The sequence below is a fragment of the Aedes albopictus genome, chromosome 3 (assembly GCF_035046485.1).
Source record: "Aedes albopictus strain Foshan chromosome 3, AalbF5, whole genome shotgun sequence".
NCBI lineage: Eukaryota > Metazoa > Arthropoda > Insecta > Diptera > Culicidae > Aedes > Aedes albopictus.
The window spans coordinates 276,146,506-276,169,184 of NC_085138.1; the positions used below are offsets into that span (position 1 = coordinate 276,146,506).

A 22,679-nucleotide genomic window follows, 5' to 3' on the forward strand; every position below is an offset into this window, starting at 1 on the left:
TTATGCGATCTTGTGTTGACTGGGGACCTTGTCTTTCAGGTTGCACAACGAATCCTTTAGTGTTTTATTGCTCTTATACACCACCTGAAATCCGTGGTGTTTGAGAGTGGCCTGAACAGGGCTGGTTAATTTCGGATTGAACGGAAGACTAATTCTCTTTACTTCTTCCCTTTCTGGCTTCAGCGTAGTGGCATTCCGTCTATGTTTCTTCCTCTCATGTTTTAGAAGAATTCGAAGAGCTGCGGAGCTGAATAGCTACGCAAAAAAAAAATCGTGGATAGAACACAGCTGACCGTCCTCTTATGAATGAAGACGATGCTCCAATCAACTCTCCTCTCTTGAACTTGACAAAACTGAGAATACAGTGAAATTTCAGCAATCTCGACGAATACTGTGCAGTATGACGATATTAGTGCCTTACATAATCAGTCGGACATCGTCCTGTCGATGGGCAACGCCGATCCCGAAACCGGTCGACTTAAAAGGTAAATTAAAACCCTTTTAATTTTTTTGTAAGCACTATAAGTGTTGTGTCCTGTCTCGCGCCGCGTTCTTTGTGTGTTGTCGAAGTTCTTACGGTAGCACAAACCTCAAGAAATTGAAGAGAACCTCGTTAAGAGCATCTTCCGGCTAAGTGGACCACTCTCGGAGCGGTTTTGCAAACCGCATTAAAAGAGTAGCAATAAAATCGTTTTAAAACCTAGTTGAATTTATTTCCATTCTCGAAAAGAGGTTATGATGATTGTTGATGTTTTTTTTCAACAAAAAATATGCCAGCTCAAGATACAAAGAAGCTTCTTTAATGGCACGTAAAGCTCAGGAGGGTACATCATTCTTAAGTAGAAAGCGATCATTTCAAAGTAATATTTTAGTAGTTATTGTGTTGGTAGGCTTATGCGCATTCAATTTTACCGTGAATTTTGAGGTTGCAGAATCATTAAATTAACGCGCTTAAAAAATGATGAATATTATCATCTTAAAATGAAATAAATCAATTAGTTAATTTAGTAAAACTATCTCGACTCACAAGAAAACTCAGCTGAGAGAGTTTTTTATGTGAGCATTAGGGTGGCCCACACTTATATGAAAAACAAAAATTATGAAAAATGCCAAGTCTTACCTTCCGAATCGATTAATTTGGACTCCCAGAAGCTACGATTAAAATTTGAGCAAAATCGGTTAAGCCTAAGGGCGCGCTCAAAGTGCTTGAAGTTTGTATGGGAAAACGTAGTCAAATACAGGGTGTTAGGTTCCTGAGTGCAAACTTTTTAAAGGGCGATAGAGGACCATAAATGGTGAAAAAAATTGTTCTACGCGTATAATCAAATCTCAACCGTTGCGTAGTTATTGAACTCCCCATGTTTTTGACTCTTATTGCCTTAACTGGCTATAACTTTAAAATGGTCAATGTTGCGGTGTACAACATCGAGTCCAGTCCGCCGCTGCTGGCATCCCGGTTATAATATATTGCAGATAGGGCACGGGGAAATGATTTGATGACGGTAGAACAATGGATGTGTTTGGCTGGTAGATAGAAGTTGAATTGATTGTAAAGATAAACACACAACGATAAGGAAAGTGCAGATAGAACGTAGAAAAGTAATTAGTTTTCAAATTGAATTTTTGTATGTTTTCCTGCAGTAAATCGTATCTGTAAGTAGTATTTATATTAAGGTTCAAACACAAATTAATTCCAAGACCGTTTGTTAGGAAGTAGTCGCTATCGATATAGTGCGCATTTCAATAGCAACATTGGGCTTAGCTAGGGTAACCAGTACGTGAGTAAGTACCACCGATGAAGAATTATTCGCGACATTAAGCTTGCTTTTTGAACACAGGTACTACGAAATACGAGTTGCGAAACATCTTTGGGATAGGTGGCCCGCATGACTTGGAGATCTGGGTGACCAATGTATGGTAAATTTGTTTATTATTCCTAAATTTAAGCTAATGAATACATCAGCTTTTAGCATATCAACACTGGAAAACACCGGCGTGTGTGTCTCAAAAGAACCCGAAAAACTCCTCCCAACAAATCTAAAAGATTGAGGTCGATCAGACGAGCTACGATCCCAATGAGTACCCGCAGCCAGAAGGATGGAACCGACGTCGTCGCACACTGCCAGGCGTGTAGCAATCCGGACACCGAGAGGATGGTGAGCTGCTGCCACTGTAGGTCGTGGTGGCATTTCGAATGCGTCGGAGTGACCGGCAGTATCGCGGAGCAAGGTAGAACGTTCACTTGCCCTGGATGCCAGCAACCATCGCTAACTATCCCGCCAGACTTTGAGAAGCCTAAAGTTGGTAAGTCCGTGAGCAAAGCCGGTAGTTTCGTCTCCGGAAGAACGAGGTCCAGCGTTAGGGCTAGAAGAGCTCAGTTAGAATTAGAAAAGCTAGAGGCGCAGAAGGCTCTCGCCTTAAAACGATTAGAATTAGAGAATAAGAAGTTGCAGCTGGAGGCGGAGGTCCTTGAGGAATCTTTCCGGTTGCGCGAAGAGATAGAGAGAGAGGGCGGAAGCGATACCGGGAGCGTGTATTCGCAGCAGAGTTCACGTAGTAAGGTAGAAGAGTGGCAGAAGCAGCAGGAAGAGATCATGAGTTCGACGATCGCGGCATCTGCGGAAATACCCTCGGAGGTCGGTCTTCAGAAGGAAACCACGGCGACAATCGGAACAGGTGCTAGCCAGGGCGGCGAAAAGCAGCCGGGAAAGAACATTCTCGATAGGGCCTTGCAAGGCATTTCCTTAGAAGATAGTATTAGCGAGGGTACGTTAGGAGGCATGATTGGTCGAACATCGGAAATCCTAAGGCAGTCAGGCACCAGTAGGGCAGGACTTCCTCCTGTAAGCGTCAGCTCTAGAGTACCAGGCGTGAGCGCCAACAACCAAGTCTTGCTCGGGTACATACATCCGCACTCCACTCTTGGCTCATGGAATGAGTCCAATATTCCGCAGTCAATAGCTCCCTCGTTAATTCCCAGTCAATCGCAAATCGGCGGGTTTGCGAGACATTTGCCAGCAAGCAATTCGCGAATCGTTTCCTCGGTAGTGAATACGGCAAGTGGTACGAGAATTGGTGATTCCTTCAGTGCGCGACCAGTTGCAACAAGCGAAGCGGTTGGTGATTATCCGATGAACACACGAGACGAACAACCGTTGCTGAGACGCAGAGATCAACCGATGCGGAATCCGGAGCTGCACACATCACTCAACCCAGAAAGGCAGTCGGTAGAGAGTCCGAGGGAGAATCTCGCTCAGAACGCTGATCAGCATGGTTGGGGACCGAGCCCGCAGCAGATTGCAGCACGGCAAGTTATTGCAAAAGAGTTACCGACGTTTAGCGGAAACCCAGAAGACTGGCCACTGTTCATCAGCTCGTTTACCAACACAACCCAAGCGTGCGGGTATTCAGATGCAGAGAACTTGGCCAGACTGCAGCGGAGTTTGAAGGGAAATGCACTTGATGCGGTACGTAGTCGCTTGCTTCTTCCTGCAGCCGTTCCGCACGTTATAGCTACCCTTGAAACGTTGTACGGTAGACCGGAGCTGCTAATCCACACGTTGTTGCAGAAGGTTCGAGGGGCTCCAGCGCCAAAACAGGATCGGCTCGAGACTTTGATCGGATATGGCATGGCCGTGCAAAATCTCAGCGATCACCTGGAAGCAGGCGGACATCAGGCTCATCTAAACAATCCGATGTTGTTGTTCGAGTTGGTGGATAAGCTACCCGCTAACATGAAGCTGGACTGGTCGCTGTATAAGCAACGCTGCGTTGATGTGAGCATCCGGGCATTCTCGCAATACATGGCAACGCTGGTGCGAGCGGCAACTGACGTCACGTTGCACTACGACCCAAAGCATCAACCAGAACAGCAGCAGCGAGGAGCGAGAGGTGGCAAGGACAAGACTTTCTGTGGGGCGCACTCTACGGAAGCAGCTCTGAAGACGCCGGCGAAGGAGGAATGTATGTTCGGACGAAAAGAAGAGCGATCGAGTCCAGCCTGTCTGGTTTGTAAGGATTCAGAACATCGGGTGAAGAATTGTCCCTTGTTCGCCAAGAAGCCTCTGGAAGAACGCTGGAAGCTAACTGGGCAGTTAAGTCTGTGCCGGATCTGCTTAGGAATCCATGGGAAACGTCCTTGCAGGATTCGAGGAACATGTGATATCGACGGATGCCAGCTGCGACATCATCCGTTGCTACACTCGAAGCAGAGGGAAAACGGAAATAAAGTGAAGGCTGACTCGAAGGCGGAAGGATCAAGTGCGATAACCAACCATCACTCAGCGGACAGGGCGGTACTTTTCCGAATCGTTCCCGTAATGCTGCATGGCAATAATCGAACGGTGCCCGCATATGCTTTCCTGGACGATGGATCGGCTAGGACCTTGGTGGACGAGGAGATCGCAAAGGAGCTGGGTGTAACCGGACAACCACTTCCCCTATGCTTGCAGTGGACTTCCAACGTGAAGCGTGTCGAAGCGGATTCTCAACAAGTGGCCTTGGAGATTTCTGGAGAGAAGAGCCACTGTAAATTTGCGTTGAAGGACGTGCGCACAGTACGGAAACTGGACCTGCCACGACAATCGCTTCGGTATGCAGAATTGGCAGATGCTTTTCCTTACCTGAAGGGGCTACCGATCAGAGGATATGAGAACGCGCTTCCGCGGATACTCATCGGCAATGATAATGCGCACGTCACGGCGATGCTGAAGATGCGGGAAGGTCGGCCCGGAGAACCTATTGCTGCCAAGTCTCGACTCGGGTGGACGGTGTATGGATCGCGGAGCGAGAGCATCGGACGCGCACATAGCTTCCATATATGCGATTGTGAAGACGACCAGGCTATTCATGATTTAGTGAAGCAATTCTTTTCTGTAGAAAGCTTGGGTGTTGACGTCGCGCCATGCCTGGAATCGGCGGAAGTGCAAAGAGCGAAGCGAATTTTGGAGAATACCACTAAGCGCATTGGACAACGTTTCGAGACAGGGCTTCTGTGGAAATATGATCGTTTTGAATTTCCGGATAGTTACCCGATGGCGGTTCGGCGTTTACAGTGCTTGGAGCGGCGTATACAGAAGGACCCAGTGGTAGGCGAGAGTGTCATGAGGCAGTGGTCCGAATACCAGACCAAGGGCTACATACATAAAGCGACCCCGGACGAGCTCAGAGCGGCAGATCCGAAGCGTACGTGGTATCTCCCGTTGGGCGTTGTTATCAACCCGAAGAAGCCATCAAAGATCCGTATTTTCTGCGACGCGGCGGCGAAAGTAGACGGCATCTCCATGAACACGATGCTCCTAAAGGGGCCGGATCTTCTGAACACGCTGCTCGATGTGCTTTTCGGATTCCGTGAAAAGCAAGTCGCACTCTGCGCCGATTTGAAAGAGATGTTCCATCAAATTCAGATTCGGCCAGCTGATCGACATGCACAACGTCTGCTATGGCGGGAAGATCCAGCGCAAGTTCCGGATGTCTATCTTATGGACGTTGCTACGTTTGGAGCAACCTGTTCGCCGTGTTCGGCACAGTTTGTTAAAAACAGAAATGCCGAGGAGCACTCGTCGGAGTACCCGGAAGCAGCGGATGCCATCGTGCGTAAGCACTACGTGGATGACTATCTTGACAGCGCAGACAATGTAGAGGCAGCAGTGAAGATAGCTTTGGAAGTGAAACATGTGCACTCTCTCGGCGGGTTCCACCTGCGGAATTGGCTGTCAAACTCAAAAGAAGTTCTTGCACGGGTCGGGGAAACCGAAACGGCAGCTGAGAAGAATCTCCAATTGGACAAGGGCAACTCGACAGAGCGTGTACTAGGGATGTTCTGGAAACCGGAAGAAGATGTGTTTACCTTTTCGACGACGTTGGCACTTGAAACGGATCATCCCACAAAGCGACAAGCGTTACGCGTCGTGATGAGTCCGTTCGACCCTGCCGGGTTGTTATGCTTCTTTCTCATCCATGGGAAGATCCTAATACAAGAGCTGTGGAGGTCGAAAACCGATTGGGATCAGCAGATACCGGAGCAGTTGAAGGAGCTGTGGATGCGCTGGACAAGCAGGTTTGAACAGCTGGACGAAGTACGTGTACCGCGTTGCTATTTTCCTCTCCGGGCGCAAAACGAGATCATCAACCTTCAACTGCATGTCTTCGTCGACGCCAGTGAAGAAGCGTACGCCTGCGTTGCATATTTTCGAGCGGAGTTTACGGACACGGTTGAGATAGCAGTGGTCGGAGGCAAAGCGAAAGTAGCACCGTTGAAAGCGATGTCAATTCCAAGGTTGGAGCTGATGGCGGCGGTGATAGGAGTTCGTCTACTAAAAACTATCCGCAATGGGCATTCGCTGAAGATCGACAAAACGGTAATGTGGAGCGACTCGAAAACAGTGTTAGCCTGGATCAATTCGGACCATCGGAGATATCGGCAGTTCGTCGCATGCCGCGTCGGTGAAATTATTTCGAAGTCGGATGCTGCGCAATGGCGATGGGTGCCAACCAAGGAAAATCCAGCAGATTTGGCAACCAAGTGGGGAAAAGGTCCATGCTTTTCGTCGACAAGTTCGTGGTTTAGGGGACCAGAATTTCTACGTTCCTCCGAAAACGAATGGCCTCTCGGAGAAAGGATAAACGACGAAGGAACCACCGAGGAAATTAGAATTTGTCTGGTGCATTCAAAAGCAGCTGAGCTCCGTGTAATCGAGTGGCATCGGTTTTCCAACTGGAGTCGTTTGCAGCGTTCAGTGGCATTTTCTCTCCGATACTGCAGAAATTTGAAGCACAAGGTGAAGAAGGAGCCGCTAGCAGAGGGACCGCTGACGCAACAAGAACTATCGCAAGCAGAGATGGCTATATTTCGCCTGGTGCAGAGCGAGGAGTATCCAGATGAAGCAGCAGCTCTCAGCGCCGAACGTGATCAACAGGAGAACTGTTCGGTACGACTAGAACGAACAAGCAAGATTCGGACATTGTCGCCGTTCATGGACGATACCGGCGTTATCCGATCGGAGACTAGAATTTGTGCAGCTGCTTTCGTATCGTACGATACCAGGTTTCCGATAATTCTTCCAAAGGATCATGCGGTTACTAAATTGTTGCTGGAATGGTACCACCGCAGATTTCTCCACGCGAACGGAGAGACGGTGGTTAACGAAGTGAGGCAGCGATTTCACATTTCGACACTACGTTCAGTAGTCCGCAAGGTGGCGAAGACGTGTATGCAGTGCAAGGTGAGGAAGGCGGTCCCGACAGTTCCACGGATGGCCCCTCTGCCAGAAGCGAGGCTAAAAGCATACGAGCGTCCGTTTTCATATGTGGGGCTCGATTATTTCGGACCCATATCAGTTCGAGTCAACCGTAGCACGGTGAAGCGGTGGATAGCACTGTTCACCTGTCTCACTACACGTGCTGTTCATCTTGAGGTTGTTCATACGCTGGCAACCGAATCCTGTAAACAAGCGATACGGCGATTCATCGGACGAAGAGGCGCTCCAGCGGAATTTCGCAGTGACCGAGGAACAAACTTCGTAGGTGCAAACAACGAACTGCGAAAGGAGATGAACGCGATGGATGTTCAGTTAGCAGAAACGTTCACGAATACAAAAACTCGGTGGGTGTTCAATCCGCCGACAGCGCCACATATGGGCGGCGCTTGGGAACGTTTGGTGAGGTCGGTGAAAACGGCAATGGCGGCTATCAAAACTACGGAGATCCCGAAAGAAGAAGCGTTGGCGACGTTCGTAGTCGAGGCGGAAAGCGTGGTCAATTCAAGGCCACTAACATTCATCCCATTAGAGACGGAGCAGCAGGAAGCGTTGACACCAAACCACTTCTTGTTAATGAATTCTACCGGGGTGGTGCAACCTCCGAAGGCAACAGCGGACCTGAAAATGGTCTGTAGAGGTAGCTGGGAACTCTGCCGATCTATGGTGGATCAATTTTGGAGAAGATGGGTACAAGAATATCTGCCCACTATAGCTCGTCGAACCAAATGGTTTGAAGATGTAAAACCAATAGGAGTTGGCGACTTGGTCATTGTCGTCGAGGAGAAGATCCGGAACGGATGGATACGGGGCAAAATTGTCAGAGTCAACAATGGAAGTGATGGAAGAGTTCGTAGTGCAGTAGTACAAACTACAGCCGGACTAATGGAACGGCCGGTAGCGAAGATGGCACGACTGGACGTAGAATGTGAAGGTAAAGCTGATTAGTAGGAACTCAACCAGCTGTACGGGTCGGGAAAGTGTTGCGGTGTACAACATCGAGTCCAGTCCGCCGCTGCTGGCATCCCGGTTATAATATATTGCAGATAGGGCACGGGGAAATGATTTGATGACGGTAGAACAATGGATGTGTTTGGCTGGTAGATAGAAGTTGAATTGATTGTAAAGATAAACACACAACGATAAGGAAAGTGCAGATAGAACGTAGAAAAGTAATTAGTTTTCAAATTGAATTTTTGTATGTTTTCCTGCAGTAAATCGTATCTGTAAGTAGTATTTATATTAAGGTTCAAACACAAATTAATTCCAAGACCGTTTGTTAGGAAGTAGTCGCTATCGATATAGTGCGCATTTCAATAGCAACATTGGGCTTAGCTAGGGTAACCAGTACGTGAGTAAGTACCACCGATGAAGAATTATTCGCGACATTAAGCTTGCTTTTTGAACACAGGTACTACGAAATACGAGTTGCGAAACATCTTTGGGATAGGTGGCCCGCATGACTTGGAGATCTGGGTGACCAATGTATGGTAAATTTGTTTATTATTCCTAAATTTAAGCTAATGAATACATCAGCTTTTAGCATATCAACACTGGAAAACACCGGCGTGTGTGTCTCAAAAGAACCCGAAAAACTCCTCCCAACAAATCTAAAAGATTGAGGTCGATCAGACGAGCTACGATCCCAATGAGTACCCGCAGCCAGAAGGATGGAACCGACGTCGTCGCACACTGCCAGGCGTGTAGCAATCCGGACACCGAGAGGATGGTGAGCTGCTGCCACTGTAGGTCGTGGTGGCATTTCGAATGCGTCGGAGTGACCGGCAGTATCGCGGAGCAAGGTAGAACGTTCACTTGCCCTGGATGCCAGCAACCATCGCTAACTATCCCGCCAGACTTTGAGAAGCCTAAAGTTGGTAAGTCCGTGAGCAAAGCCGGTAGTTTCGTCTCCGGAAGAACGAGGTCCAGCGTTAGGGCTAGAAGAGCTCAGTTAGAATTAGAAAAGCTAGAGGCGCAGAAGGCTCTCGCCTTAAAACGATTAGAATTAGAGAATAAGAAGTTGCAGCTGGAGGCGGAGGTCCTTGAGGAATCTTTCCGGTTGCGCGAAGAGATAGAGAGAGAGGGCGGAAGCGATACCGGGAGCGTGTATTCGCAGCAGAGTTCACGTAGTAAGGTAGAAGAGTGGCAGAAGCAGCAGGAAGAGATCATGAGTTCGACGATCGCGGCATCTGCGGAAATACCCTCGGAGGTCGGTCTTCAGAAGGAAACCACGGCGACAATCGGAACAGGTGCTAGCCAGGGCGGCGAAAAGCAGCCGGGAAAGAACATTCTCGATAGGGCCTTGCAAGGCATTTCCTTAGAAGATAGTATTAGCGAGGGTACGTTAGGAGGCATGATTGGTCGAACATCGGAAATCCTAAGGCAGTCAGGCACCAGTAGGGCAGGACTTCCTCCTGTAAGCGTCAGCTCTAGAGTACCAGGCGTGAGCGCCAACAACCAAGTCTTGCTCGGGTACATACATCCGCACTCCACTCTTGGCTCATGGAATGAGTCCAATATTCCGCAGTCAATAGCTCCCTCGTTAATTCCCAGTCAATCGCAAATCGGCGGGTTTGCGAGACATTTGCCAGCAAGCAATTCGCGAATCGTTTCCTCGGTAGTGAATACGGCAAGTGGTACGAGAATTGGTGATTCCTTCAGTGCGCGACCAGTTGCAACAAGCGAAGCGGTTGGTGATTATCCGATGAACACACGAGACGAACAACCGTTGCTGAGACGCAGAGATCAACCGATGCGGAATCCGGAGCTGCACACATCACTCAACCCAGAAAGGCAGTCGGTAGAGAGTCCGAGGGAGAATCTCGCTCAGAACGCTGATCAGCATGGTTGGGGACCGAGCCCGCAGCAGATTGCAGCACGGCAAGTTATTGCAAAAGAGTTACCGACGTTTAGCGGAAACCCAGAAGACTGGCCACTGTTCATCAGCTCGTTTACCAACACAACCCAAGCGTGCGGGTATTCAGATGCAGAGAACTTGGCCAGACTGCAGCGGAGTTTGAAGGGAAATGCACTTGATGCGGTACGTAGTCGCTTGCTTCTTCCTGCAGCCGTTCCGCACGTTATAGCTACCCTTGAAACGTTGTACGGTAGACCGGAGCTGCTAATCCACACGTTGTTGCAGAAGGTTCGAGGGGCTCCAGCGCCAAAACAGGATCGGCTCGAGACTTTGATCGGATATGGCATGGCCGTGCAAAATCTCAGCGATCACCTGGAAGCAGGCGGACATCAGGCTCATCTAAACAATCCGATGTTGTTGTTCGAGTTGGTGGATAAGCTACCCGCTAACATGAAGCTGGACTGGTCGCTGTATAAGCAACGCTGCGTTGATGTGAGCATCCGGGCATTCTCGCAATACATGGCAACGCTGGTGCGAGCGGCAACTGACGTCACGTTGCACTACGACCCAAAGCATCAACCAGAACAGCAGCAGCGAGGAGCGAGAGGTGGCAAGGACAAGACTTTCTGTGGGGCGCACTCTACGGAAGCAGCTCTGAAGACGCCGGCGAAGGAGGAATGTATGTTCGGACGAAAAGAAGAGCGATCGAGTCCAGCCTGTCTGGTTTGTAAGGATTCAGAACATCGGGTGAAGAATTGTCCCTTGTTCGCCAAGAAGCCTCTGGAAGAACGCTGGAAGCTAACTGGGCAGTTAAGTCTGTGCCGGATCTGCTTAGGAATCCATGGGAAACGTCCTTGCAGGATTCGAGGAACATGTGATATCGACGGATGCCAGCTGCGACATCATCCGTTGCTACACTCGAAGCAGAGGGAAAACGGAAATAAAGTGAAGGCTGACTCGAAGGCGGAAGGATCAAGTGCGATAACCAACCATCACTCAGCGGACAGGGCGGTACTTTTCCGAATCGTTCCCGTAATGCTGCATGGCAATAATCGAACGGTGCCCGCATATGCTTTCCTGGACGATGGATCGGCTAGGACCTTGGTGGACGAGGAGATCGCAAAGGAGCTGGGTGTAACCGGACAACCACTTCCCCTATGCTTGCAGTGGACTTCCAACGTGAAGCGTGTCGAAGCGGATTCTCAACAAGTGGCCTTGGAGATTTCTGGAGAGAAGAGCCACTGTAAATTTGCGTTGAAGGACGTGCGCACAGTACGGAAACTGGACCTGCCACGACAATCGCTTCGGTATGCAGAATTGGCAGATGCTTTTCCTTACCTGAAGGGGCTACCGATCAGAGGATATGAGAACGCGCTTCCGCGGATACTCATCGGCAATGATAATGCGCACGTCACGGCGATGCTGAAGATGCGGGAAGGTCGGCCCGGAGAACCTATTGCTGCCAAGTCTCGACTCGGGTGGACGGTGTATGGATCGCGGAGCGAGAGCATCGGACGCGCACATAGCTTCCATATATGCGATTGTGAAGACGACCAGGCTATTCATGATTTAGTGAAGCAATTCTTTTCTGTAGAAAGCTTGGGTGTTGACGTCGCGCCATGCCTGGAATCGGCGGAAGTGCAAAGAGCGAAGCGAATTTTGGAGAATACCACTAAGCGCATTGGACAACGTTTCGAGACAGGGCTTCTGTGGAAATATGATCGTTTTGAATTTCCGGATAGTTACCCGATGGCGGTTCGGCGTTTACAGTGCTTGGAGCGGCGTATACAGAAGGACCCAGTGGTAGGCGAGAGTGTCATGAGGCAGTGGTCCGAATACCAGACCAAGGGCTACATACATAAAGCGACCCCGGACGAGCTCAGAGCGGCAGATCCGAAGCGTACGTGGTATCTCCCGTTGGGCGTTGTTATCAACCCGAAGAAGCCATCAAAGATCCGTATTTTCTGCGACGCGGCGGCGAAAGTAGACGGCATCTCCATGAACACGATGCTCCTAAAGGGGCCGGATCTTCTGAACACGCTGCTCGATGTGCTTTTCGGATTCCGTGAAAAGCAAGTCGCACTCTGCGCCGATTTGAAAGAGATGTTCCATCAAATTCAGATTCGGCCAGCTGATCGACATGCACAACGTCTGCTATGGCGGGAAGATCCAGCGCAAGTTCCGGATGTCTATCTTATGGACGTTGCTACGTTTGGAGCAACCTGTTCGCCGTGTTCGGCACAGTTTGTTAAAAACAGAAATGCCGAGGAGCACTCGTCGGAGTACCCGGAAGCAGCGGATGCCATCGTGCGTAAGCACTACGTGGATGACTATCTTGACAGCGCAGACAATGTAGAGGCAGCAGTGAAGATAGCTTTGGAAGTGAAACATGTGCACTCTCTCGGCGGGTTCCACCTGCGGAATTGGCTGTCAAACTCAAAAGAAGTTCTTGCACGGGTCGGGGAAACCGAAACGGCAGCTGAGAAGAATCTCCAATTGGACAAGGGCAACTCGACAGAGCGTGTACTAGGGATGTTCTGGAAACCGGAAGAAGATGTGTTTACCTTTTCGACGACGTTGGCACTTGAAACGGATCATCCCACAAAGCGACAAGCGTTACGCGTCGTGATGAGTCCGTTCGACCCTGCCGGGTTGTTATGCTTCTTTCTCATCCATGGGAAGATCCTAATACAAGAGCTGTGGAGGTCGAAAACCGATTGGGATCAGCAGATACCGGAGCAGTTGAAGGAGCTGTGGATGCGCTGGACAAGCAGGTTTGAACAGCTGGACGAAGTACGTGTACCGCGTTGCTATTTTCCTCTCCGGGCGCAAAACGAGATCATCAACCTTCAACTGCATGTCTTCGTCGACGCCAGTGAAGAAGCGTACGCCTGCGTTGCATATTTTCGAGCGGAGTTTACGGACACGGTTGAGATAGCAGTGGTCGGAGGCAAAGCGAAAGTAGCACCGTTGAAAGCGATGTCAATTCCAAGGTTGGAGCTGATGGCGGCGGTGATAGGAGTTCGTCTACTAAAAACTATCCGCAATGGGCATTCGCTGAAGATCGACAAAACGGTAATGTGGAGCGACTCGAAAACAGTGTTAGCCTGGATCAATTCGGACCATCGGAGATATCGGCAGTTCGTCGCATGCCGCGTCGGTGAAATTATTTCGAAGTCGGATGCTGCGCAATGGCGATGGGTGCCAACCAAGGAAAATCCAGCAGATTTGGCAACCAAGTGGGGAAAAGGTCCATGCTTTTCGTCGACAAGTTCGTGGTTTAGGGGACCAGAATTTCTACGTTCCTCCGAAAACGAATGGCCTCTCGGAGAAAGGATAAACGACGAAGGAACCACCGAGGAAATTAGAATTTGTCTGGTGCATTCAAAAGCAGCTGAGCTCCGTGTAATCGAGTGGCATCGGTTTTCCAACTGGAGTCGTTTGCAGCGTTCAGTGGCATTTTCTCTCCGATACTGCAGAAATTTGAAGCACAAGGTGAAGAAGGAGCCGCTAGCAGAGGGACCGCTGACGCAACAAGAACTATCGCAAGCAGAGATGGCTATATTTCGCCTGGTGCAGAGCGAGGAGTATCCAGATGAAGCAGCAGCTCTCAGCGCCGAACGTGATCAACAGGAGAACTGTTCGGTACGACTAGAACGAACAAGCAAGATTCGGACATTGTCGCCGTTCATGGACGATACCGGCGTTATCCGATCGGAGACTAGAATTTGTGCAGCTGCTTTCGTATCGTACGATACCAGGTTTCCGATAATTCTTCCAAAGGATCATGCGGTTACTAAATTGTTGCTGGAATGGTACCACCGCAGATTTCTCCACGCGAACGGAGAGACGGTGGTTAACGAAGTGAGGCAGCGATTTCACATTTCGACACTACGTTCAGTAGTCCGCAAGGTGGCGAAGACGTGTATGCAGTGCAAGGTGAGGAAGGCGGTCCCGACAGTTCCACGGATGGCCCCTCTGCCAGAAGCGAGGCTAAAAGCATACGAGCGTCCGTTTTCATATGTGGGGCTCGATTATTTCGGACCCATATCAGTTCGAGTCAACCGTAGCACGGTGAAGCGGTGGATAGCACTGTTCACCTGTCTCACTACACGTGCTGTTCATCTTGAGGTTGTTCATACGCTGGCAACCGAATCCTGTAAACAAGCGATACGGCGATTCATCGGACGAAGAGGCGCTCCAGCGGAATTTCGCAGTGACCGAGGAACAAACTTCGTAGGTGCAAACAACGAACTGCGAAAGGAGATGAACGCGATGGATGTTCAGTTAGCAGAAACGTTCACGAATACAAAAACTCGGTGGGTGTTCAATCCGCCGACAGCGCCACATATGGGCGGCGCTTGGGAACGTTTGGTGAGGTCGGTGAAAACGGCAATGGCGGCTATCAAAACTACGGAGATCCCGAAAGAAGAAGCGTTGGCGACGTTCGTAGTCGAGGCGGAAAGCGTGGTCAATTCAAGGCCACTAACATTCATCCCATTAGAGACGGAGCAGCAGGAAGCGTTGACACCAAACCACTTCTTGTTAATGAATTCTACCGGGGTGGTGCAACCTCCGAAGGCAACAGCGGACCTGAAAATGGTCTGTAGAGGTAGCTGGGAACTCTGCCGATCTATGGTGGATCAATTTTGGAGAAGATGGGTACAAGAATATCTGCCCACTATAGCTCGTCGAACCAAATGGTTTGAAGATGTAAAACCAATAGGAGTTGGCGACTTGGTCATTGTCGTCGAGGAGAAGATCCGGAACGGATGGATACGGGGCAAAATTGTCAGAGTCAACAATGGAAGTGATGGAAGAGTTCGTAGTGCAGTAGTACAAACTACAGCCGGACTAATGGAACGGCCGGTAGCGAAGATGGCACGACTGGACGTAGAATGTGAAGGTAAAGCTGATTAGTAGGAACTCAACCAGCTGTACGGGTCGGGAAAGTGTTGCGGTGTACAACATCGAGTCCAGTCCGCCGCTGCTGGCATCCCGGTTATAATATATTGCAGATAGGGCACGGGGAAATGATTTGATGACGGTAGAACAATGGATGTGTTTGGCTGGTAGATAGAAGTTGAATTGATTGTAAAGATAAACACACAACGATAAGGAAAGTGCAGATAGAACGTAGAAAAGTAATTAGTTTTCAAATTGAATTTTTGTATGTTTTCCTGCAGTAAATCGTATCTGTAAGTAGTATTTATATTAAGGTTCAAACACAAATTAATTCCAAGACCGTTTGTTAGGAAGTAGTCGCTATCGATATAGTGCGCATTTCAATAGCAACATTGGGCTTAGCTAGGGTAACCAGTACGTGAGTAAGTACCACCGATGAAGAATTATTCGCGACATTAAGCTTGCTTTTTGAACACAGGTACTACGAAATACGAGTTGCGAAACATCTTTGGGATAGGTGGCCCGCATGACTTGGAGATCTGGGTGACCAATGTATGGTAAATTTGTTTATTATTCCTAAATTTAAGCTAATGAATACATCAGCTTTTAGCATATCAACACTGGAAAACACCGGCGTGTGTGTCTCAAAAGAACCCGAAAAACTCCTCCCAACAGTCAAACTTATCACTGTTTTTTTACCCTTATTCGAAAGATTATTGAATTTTCTATCAAATGTCATCTTTCAACCGATTGATTAAGTTGAATAACTAAGTTTTCTAGAGCAAAATAGCTAAAAATAGCGTGTTTTTATTGGTTTTTGTCAATTATCTTTGAAAAATGCGTAATAAATTAAAATTCTTTCTTTGGCAAAGTTGTGGCCCCTGTTCCACTCTACAATTCGTTCTTTGGCATCAAACTTCTATCTCTTATCGTTTTCTTTCCATTTCGATTTAAACGTCGCATTTCAGATCATAAATTTGCAATCGTCATGGTAAGCACCTTTTTGCGCACTGTGCCGCACATTTAAATAAAAATTGCAAGAAAATGATAAGAGTAAGAAGTTTGGCATCAAAGAACGAATTGTAGAGTGGAACAGGGGCCACAACTTTGCCAAAGAAAGAATTTTGATTTATTACGCATTTTTCAAAGATAATTGACAAAAACCAATAAAAACACGCTATTTTTAGCTATTTTGCTCTAGAAAACTTAGTTATTCAACTTAACCAATCGGTTGAAAGATGACATTTGATAGAAAATTCAATAATCTTTCGAATAAGGGTAAAAAAACAGCGATAAGTTTGACCATTTTAAAGTTATAGCCAGTTAAGGCAATAAGAGTCAAAAACATGGGGAGTTCAATAACTACGTAACGGTTGAGATTTGACCATATGCGTAGAACAATTTTTTTCACCATTTATGGTCCTCTATCACCCTTTAAAAAGTTTGCACTCATGAACCTAACACCCTGTATATGCAAAAATTTTAAGTTTGCGATATTTGCCGCAAGGCTGCGCTGTAAGCTTTTAATGATGAAACCCTTTGGTATTATTGTAGGTGACTATATGACAAACAATTATGTCAGTTCTGCCGCAGCGGTCGTCGAGTATAGACGGATGCTTGTGTGCTCTTTGCTACTCGGTTTTGCTTTGTCCTCCGCTGTTGTTTCAGCAGTGTTATCAAGCGCGCTTTGTTCCCGTTTATTCGCTTTGGCTTCGACAAGTTGGTGCTTTTTTTGTCGTCGAAGTTAGCACCACATAATTGAAATGAGTGACATTGTAAATACAGCACAATTTCGGTTCCCTCCCGGCAGCCGCCGACTGTCGGGGGAAGAAATTGCTCAATTCATAAAGCAGTTGGATGCAGATCCAATGCTTATGGAGACGGCATACAAAACAGCAAACGACCGGTCACTATTTGTCAAGTTTGTTAACTTGGAAGCAATGATGGATGCGTTAAAAAGGAACTCGGAGCCGCGAAAATTCACCTACAAAAATGGTGAATCTATCGTGGTACGTATGTGTATCGCTGGTACCAACATGCAATACGTTCGCGTTTTTGATCTGCCGCCGGAGTTGAGCGACAATAATCTTGCACAGTTGCTAGGATCGTACGGACATGTGGATCGTGTGATACGCGAAAAATTCCCCGCGGACTTGGGACTGGACCATATGTTCACCGGTGTTCGCGGTGTGTACATCGACGTGAAGCAGGAGATACCGCCGTCGATCGAAGTACTCAATCGAAAGGGTAGGATTTTCTATAGTGGACTCAAAAACACTTGTTTTTCGTGTCAACAAACGGGGCACCGACGGGACTCTTGCCCGCAGCGTGTAACTAGGAACAAGCGACTACAGGAACCATCAAGTTCGCACTCATACGCCGCCGTAGTATCAGGAAAAGTAACTGAAGAATTGTCTTCGGAAACAGTAGCGGAAAGTGAAATTATTGAGATTTTGGAAGAAGAAATTACGGAGCAGCCTACGGACCTGGTTGAAGAGCAGCAATGGGAAACAATCGTTTGTGAAACCGCAGCTGATGCAGACAAGGAGATACGCCGGAAAGAAGCTATAAAGGCATTGGAAGAAGTAGCAAAGGCTATCACGGAAGCGATGGCGAATCCACAGGCCGCTCAGCGTCGTGCCCAGTTCGCTACTAGGTCGGATTCTAGTTCCGGATCTACACCGAGGAAGAAATGCGCTCGCAGGACCCATTATTAGTGTTTTTTTTTTACATGAATTGTATTTTAGAATAACAAATTATTCTTTGCGACTCTCGGCTCAGTAGAGTTATCAATTAAACAAGCGAGCCTTTAATAAATAAATTGGATAAAAAAAAACAATTATGTCGAAGACCGCATAGTGATATGACGCCTGTTATAAAAGTTATACGCTAGATAAAGTAAGGCGAGTGTGGAGCGGACCTGGTGTGATGGTTAGAACACTTGACTATCACGCCGAGGACCTGGGATCGAATCCCACTCCCAACAAACTCACAAAATGTGAGTTCTTCCTTCGGAAGGGAAGTAAAGCGTGGGTCCCGAGATGAACTAGCCTAGGGCTAAAAATCTCGTAAATACAGAAAAAAAATGAGGCGAGCCATAAAGGTTGTTTTTCCAGTACATGTAAAGAAATAATATCAATAATGAATATATAACTTTTCTCACAGGCTTTTCTTTGCGGCCTTCGAAAAAGTTGTTTGGAATATACAGGGGATGGCCAAAATGTATGGGATAGGCAACTTTTTTTTCTCTCACAAAAAAGTTCAACATGCTATAACTTTTCATAGAGTGCATCAAAAAATCTCAAATTTTGACTGCTTATCAACCTGTTATATGTGTATTATTGGTACAAATTTCGGCTCGATTGAATAATTTTTCGCGAAATTAGAACCGTTCGGGTAAAACACTATTTTTTAGACAACTCATTTTTGAGCTGTCATATCTCGGAAAACAGTGTACTTAATTGAATGAAATTTTGAACGTACCGTGATTTCGGGTGAAATTGATCACTTTTCGTAGTTTTTGGCGAATAATTTTTGAATACTTATTGATATAGATAAATTTAATGCTTAAAAACAAGTACGACCATGTTTTTCATCAGTCAACAAGGTCAAAAATTCTACTGCAAGTCATTTTATTACAAAAAATATCATTTGAAATAAAAAATCAAAAATTTTGATTTCGGGGTGAAATTGATCAGTCAGTGAAATGATATTGTAAGTGCTGAAAATATGTTTTCCTCCTGAATTAATCACCCCGAAAGCGAAAAGCTGTGCAAATTATTTACAAGTTTACTAAATTTTAAATTATTTAAGTTTAATGTTTAATAAATCTTAAGAAAACGCCTGAAAGTATGCAATTTCCATACTAAGTATGATATAACTTCCGGAAAAATACAATTTTATGGATAAATTTCAATATTATTGCACTTTCAATGACGAAATCGGGTTTAGCGAATACTTGGCAGCTAGAAACATTCATTCGAATGTTCATTACATTTGCGATACAGTTACGGTAACAAAAGTTTTAAAGTGTCTTTAAATTTCGCATGACAGGCAGATCCGGAAAATATTGAATTTTATACAGAAATATGTGACTAATTGACTGTAAAACATGTAAACTCATCATTCAATAACTCTTGAGCCTGATGATGAACATTTTTCACAAATTGTTTTAAGTTTAAAGCGTTATTTTTAACAAATAAAAATGGCCCTCTCGTCAATCAATTTCACCCCACTGATCAATTTCACCCGAAATCATGGTACACTAACAATATACAAATGCTTCACAAACTATTAAAACATAAATACTTTTTGAACGTTGAAATAAGTTATCATGGATTGACACTTTTCAGATTTTTCTCGAAAAATGTATTTTTTTTAAGTCAATGTCAATAAATTTTAGTGTTGATGTCCAAAGATTTTCCACTTCTGTTCTCAAGTTATCTTTAATCAGATATTTTAGAGCCTGTTTAGATTGAAGGAAGAACACATTTAGTAATTTTTGTGTGGTATTGTAAATTTGAATTATTTTCCTCTATATGGGTAAAAATTTCAACCCGGTATAACTTAATTCGCCTTGGGAAAATATTACATTTTATAACGTTGTATTAAGTATCAATATATAGTTGATAAACGTTAAAAAATTCATTCAATTCGGTTCACTGGTTTCCGAGATATGACAGCTCAAAAATGAGTTATCAAAAAATAGTGTTTTACCCGAACGGTTCTAACTTCGCGAAAAATTATTCAAATTTGTACCAATGATGCACATATAACAGTCAAAATTTGAGATTTTTTGATGCACTCTATGAAAAGTTGAATTTTTTGTGGGAGAAAAAAAGTTGCCTATCCCAAACATTTATCATTAAACGCTTACAGCGCCACCTATCGGCAAAAATGTAAAACTTAAATTTTCTTAGCCACGTTTTCCCATACAAACTTCAAGCACTTTGGGCGCCCCCTTAGGCTTAATCGATTTTGCTCAAATTTTGAACGTTGCTTGTGGAAGTCCAAAACAATTGATTCAGGAGGTAAGGCTTAACATTTTTCAATATTCTTGTTTTTCATATAAGTGTGGGCCACCTTAGTGAGCATGCTATGGAAATGGCGCAAACTATCAATTCATTGCTAATTTGATCAAAATTAACTATTTACCATTCACGTTAGCTAATTCTTCAATATGGCGACGATTATAATTAGCGAAAATAAAACTAAAGCAAGTTTACTTTTATGATGACCGCAATAAACCTAGCAGTGTCGTAGTTTCCGCTTTTCCACCAACAGATGTCGTTACTAATAGAAGGGATCGCCATCTGTTGAGAGTTTGAACAGTTTTATTGTGGCAATAATGAATGCCAGAACGTTTACATACCGGAGAGTTTTGTTTACTTTTAAAATCTGGCTTCATGAATATCTTCAAGTATAGTATACTATAAAACATTTCATCAATGGTTTTCATAAAAGAAGCCATAAAACTGTGAGTTTTAATTATTGCTGTAATGAAACCCCAATAAAAAACAAACAATATGGACAATATCCAGAAAATTGGTCATAACTCGGGAACGGAAAACTAATTTTCATTTTGTTTTTTTTTTTCGAATTGCTGAGAAAATTTGCTTACGATTTCACAAAAACGTGTCTACGATGCTTCGTTCTTAAGTTAAGTTTTCAAAGAAACGGCTCATATAGCTGCTATAATTATATGAACAATTTCTACAAAATTGGTCATATTTCAGGAACGGAGAAAAACCACATCTTGTAAATTTTACAGAGTATATATTCCTTTCAAGAGTATTTTTTTGGAACTTTGCGAACTTCGAAAATAGTTTTTCCGACTGTTTCCAACCGATTTTCCTCAACAGTGGAAAATTTTGTGGAAAACAATTTTTATTTTGTATTTTTTTTTCCACTGGAGTTTTCCGGAAAATTAGGCGACACTGATTTTTTTTTCAATTTAGTTCTTGTTCTTATATATTCCTCTGAAAAAAAAATCATTAAATTCTGAGAACCTTTGTAACAATTTGTACGATAAAAAAAATCTCCATATGCCAGTCCAAGGCCGAAGTAGATCAAACAGGCAACAATGACCATATAATATAGGCTAACATGGTCATTTTCACATAATTGACCATAACTCAGTAACGAGGAAAAAGTACATTCCAAAAATTTCAGCGATCAAAGCTTATAAAATTACATTCCCAAAAATATTTTTTTGAAAATTTCCCACGAGTTCGGACATAGTTTTTCCGTTTTTTTTTATGAATTTTCTCAACAGTGGAAAACTTTTTCCACTTCATATTTTTTTAGATTCCTGAGAAAATACCCGAGCAAAGTACAATAACTGAGCAGTAACAAACTGATAACTAGTGTTCGCTCCAGAACTCATTGTACGATTTTGTGTTATCAACTTGGTAGTTCATGTTACCATTACCTGTCAAACTGGGGGCATCATCGTCGACAACAACAACGGTAGTTAGTTATCAATGACCGTTGCAAATATCTTTCTGATAACAAAATAAGTTTTCAATTGGACAAAATTGAGAGATGTACAGAAGTTGTTATCAGTATGCCTTTTATGATAACATAATGAGATATTTTATTGGTATCACGGATATACTTGGTTGTTATCATGTTTGTTATGTTGCCTGCTTATTCAGCCTCAATGAAAACAAATTTAGTTAATTGTTTTTGATATCAGATAACACAGTATGTTATCCGGTTGTTATGAAACTATGCTCGGGTATGCTTTCATTTTCATTAAAAAGCTTTGTTTCTACGATGCTTTGTTCTTGAGTTATGATTTTTCAAAGAAAAGACTTTTATGGCACATTTTTCAACAAAATTAATCATAAATCAAAAACGAAAAAAAAGTGCTTTCCAAAAATTTCAGCGATTAAAGCTTATGAAATAACCTTCTCAAAAATATTTTTTGCGAAAATTTTCCACGAGTTCGGGCATAGTTTTTCCAGCTTTTCTGTACGAATTTTCTCAACTGTGGAAAATTTAGTGGAAAACTGATTTCTGAGAAAATTGGCTTTCATTTTCTAAAAAAAACTTTGTTTCTACGATGCTTCGTTCTTGAGTTATGATTTTTCAAAGTAAGTAGTGCCAGGGGAAAACAAAAAAAAATCCACCTGAGTTTTCCGGGAAAATAGACGACCCTGAATTTTCCTCAATTTTTTTATGTTCATATATCCATGAGCCCTCTGCCTGTGGAAAAAGTTTCATGAAAATCTGAGACCCTTCGGCCCAATTTGTACGATAATAAAAAAAATGTCCAGCTTGATGCTCAACTTTATACGGGTCAGAACAGACACAGAGCATAAATGACATAAGTGACCACCGAAAGTTTTCCAGAGCCGGTTTCAGGTTACCTGTCGAAAGTGGGCAAATGTGAGAACAAAATGTATTTTTGAACACATAAGAAAGGCACCGGCACTGCAGGTTGGATTAATTAGGATTTTCTTATTTGTAAATGCATCTCATGCAATTATTGGAATACGGTGTAGCAATAAACGAAAAGGAAAAGGCATAAAAACTAAAACAAATCATAAACATGTCTCCTCCGCAACGCATCTAGGGCAAAGTAAATCAAATCGCACGGAGCTGGAATCGTTTGCAGCCAGCTCGATGCGCCTTGAATAGTTGCAAACTTGCCAAGC

At 44.9% G+C, this 22,679-nt stretch overlaps 3 protein-coding genes across 13 annotated transcripts in view; 2 read left to right on the plus strand and 1 right to left on the minus strand.

Annotated features, from left to right (window-relative positions):
* Positions 1-22,679, minus strand: part of LOC109402320 (uncharacterized) — a 397,433-nt gene that overhangs the window by 132,706 nt on the left and 242,048 nt on the right. The window lies entirely within an intron of this gene.
* LOC115266482 (uncharacterized) lies at positions 1,419-8,218 on the plus strand. Of its 3 annotated transcripts, XM_062860900.1 has the most exons (3): positions 1,419-1,653; positions 1,711-1,782; positions 1,839-8,218. In XM_062860900.1, exon 3 carries the CDS (start codon positions 2,076-2,078, stop codon positions 8,202-8,204), a length of 6,129 nt encoding a protein of 2,042 aa, XP_062716884.1. In that variant the 5' UTR covers positions 1,419-1,653; positions 1,711-1,782; positions 1,839-2,075; the 3' UTR covers positions 8,205-8,218. The 3 variants fall into 3 exon arrangements, with proteins under 3 accessions (XP_062716884.1, XP_062716883.1, XP_062716882.1); XM_062860899.1 differs by having other exon boundaries at positions 1,419-1,782; XM_062860898.1 differs by having other exon boundaries at positions 1,711-8,218.
* LOC134292135 (uncharacterized) lies at positions 8,880-15,708 on the plus strand. 3 transcript variants are annotated; one of them, XM_062860903.1, is made up of 3 exons: positions 8,880-15,311; positions 15,369-15,440; positions 15,497-15,708. In XM_062860903.1, exon 1 carries the CDS (start codon positions 8,905-8,907, stop codon positions 15,031-15,033), a length of 6,129 nt encoding a protein of 2,042 aa, XP_062716887.1. In that variant the 5' UTR covers positions 8,880-8,904; the 3' UTR covers positions 15,034-15,311; positions 15,369-15,440; positions 15,497-15,708. The 3 variants fall into 3 exon arrangements, with proteins under 3 accessions (XP_062716887.1, XP_062716886.1, XP_062716885.1); XM_062860902.1 differs by having other exon boundaries at positions 8,880-15,440; XM_062860901.1 differs by having other exon boundaries at positions 15,369-15,708.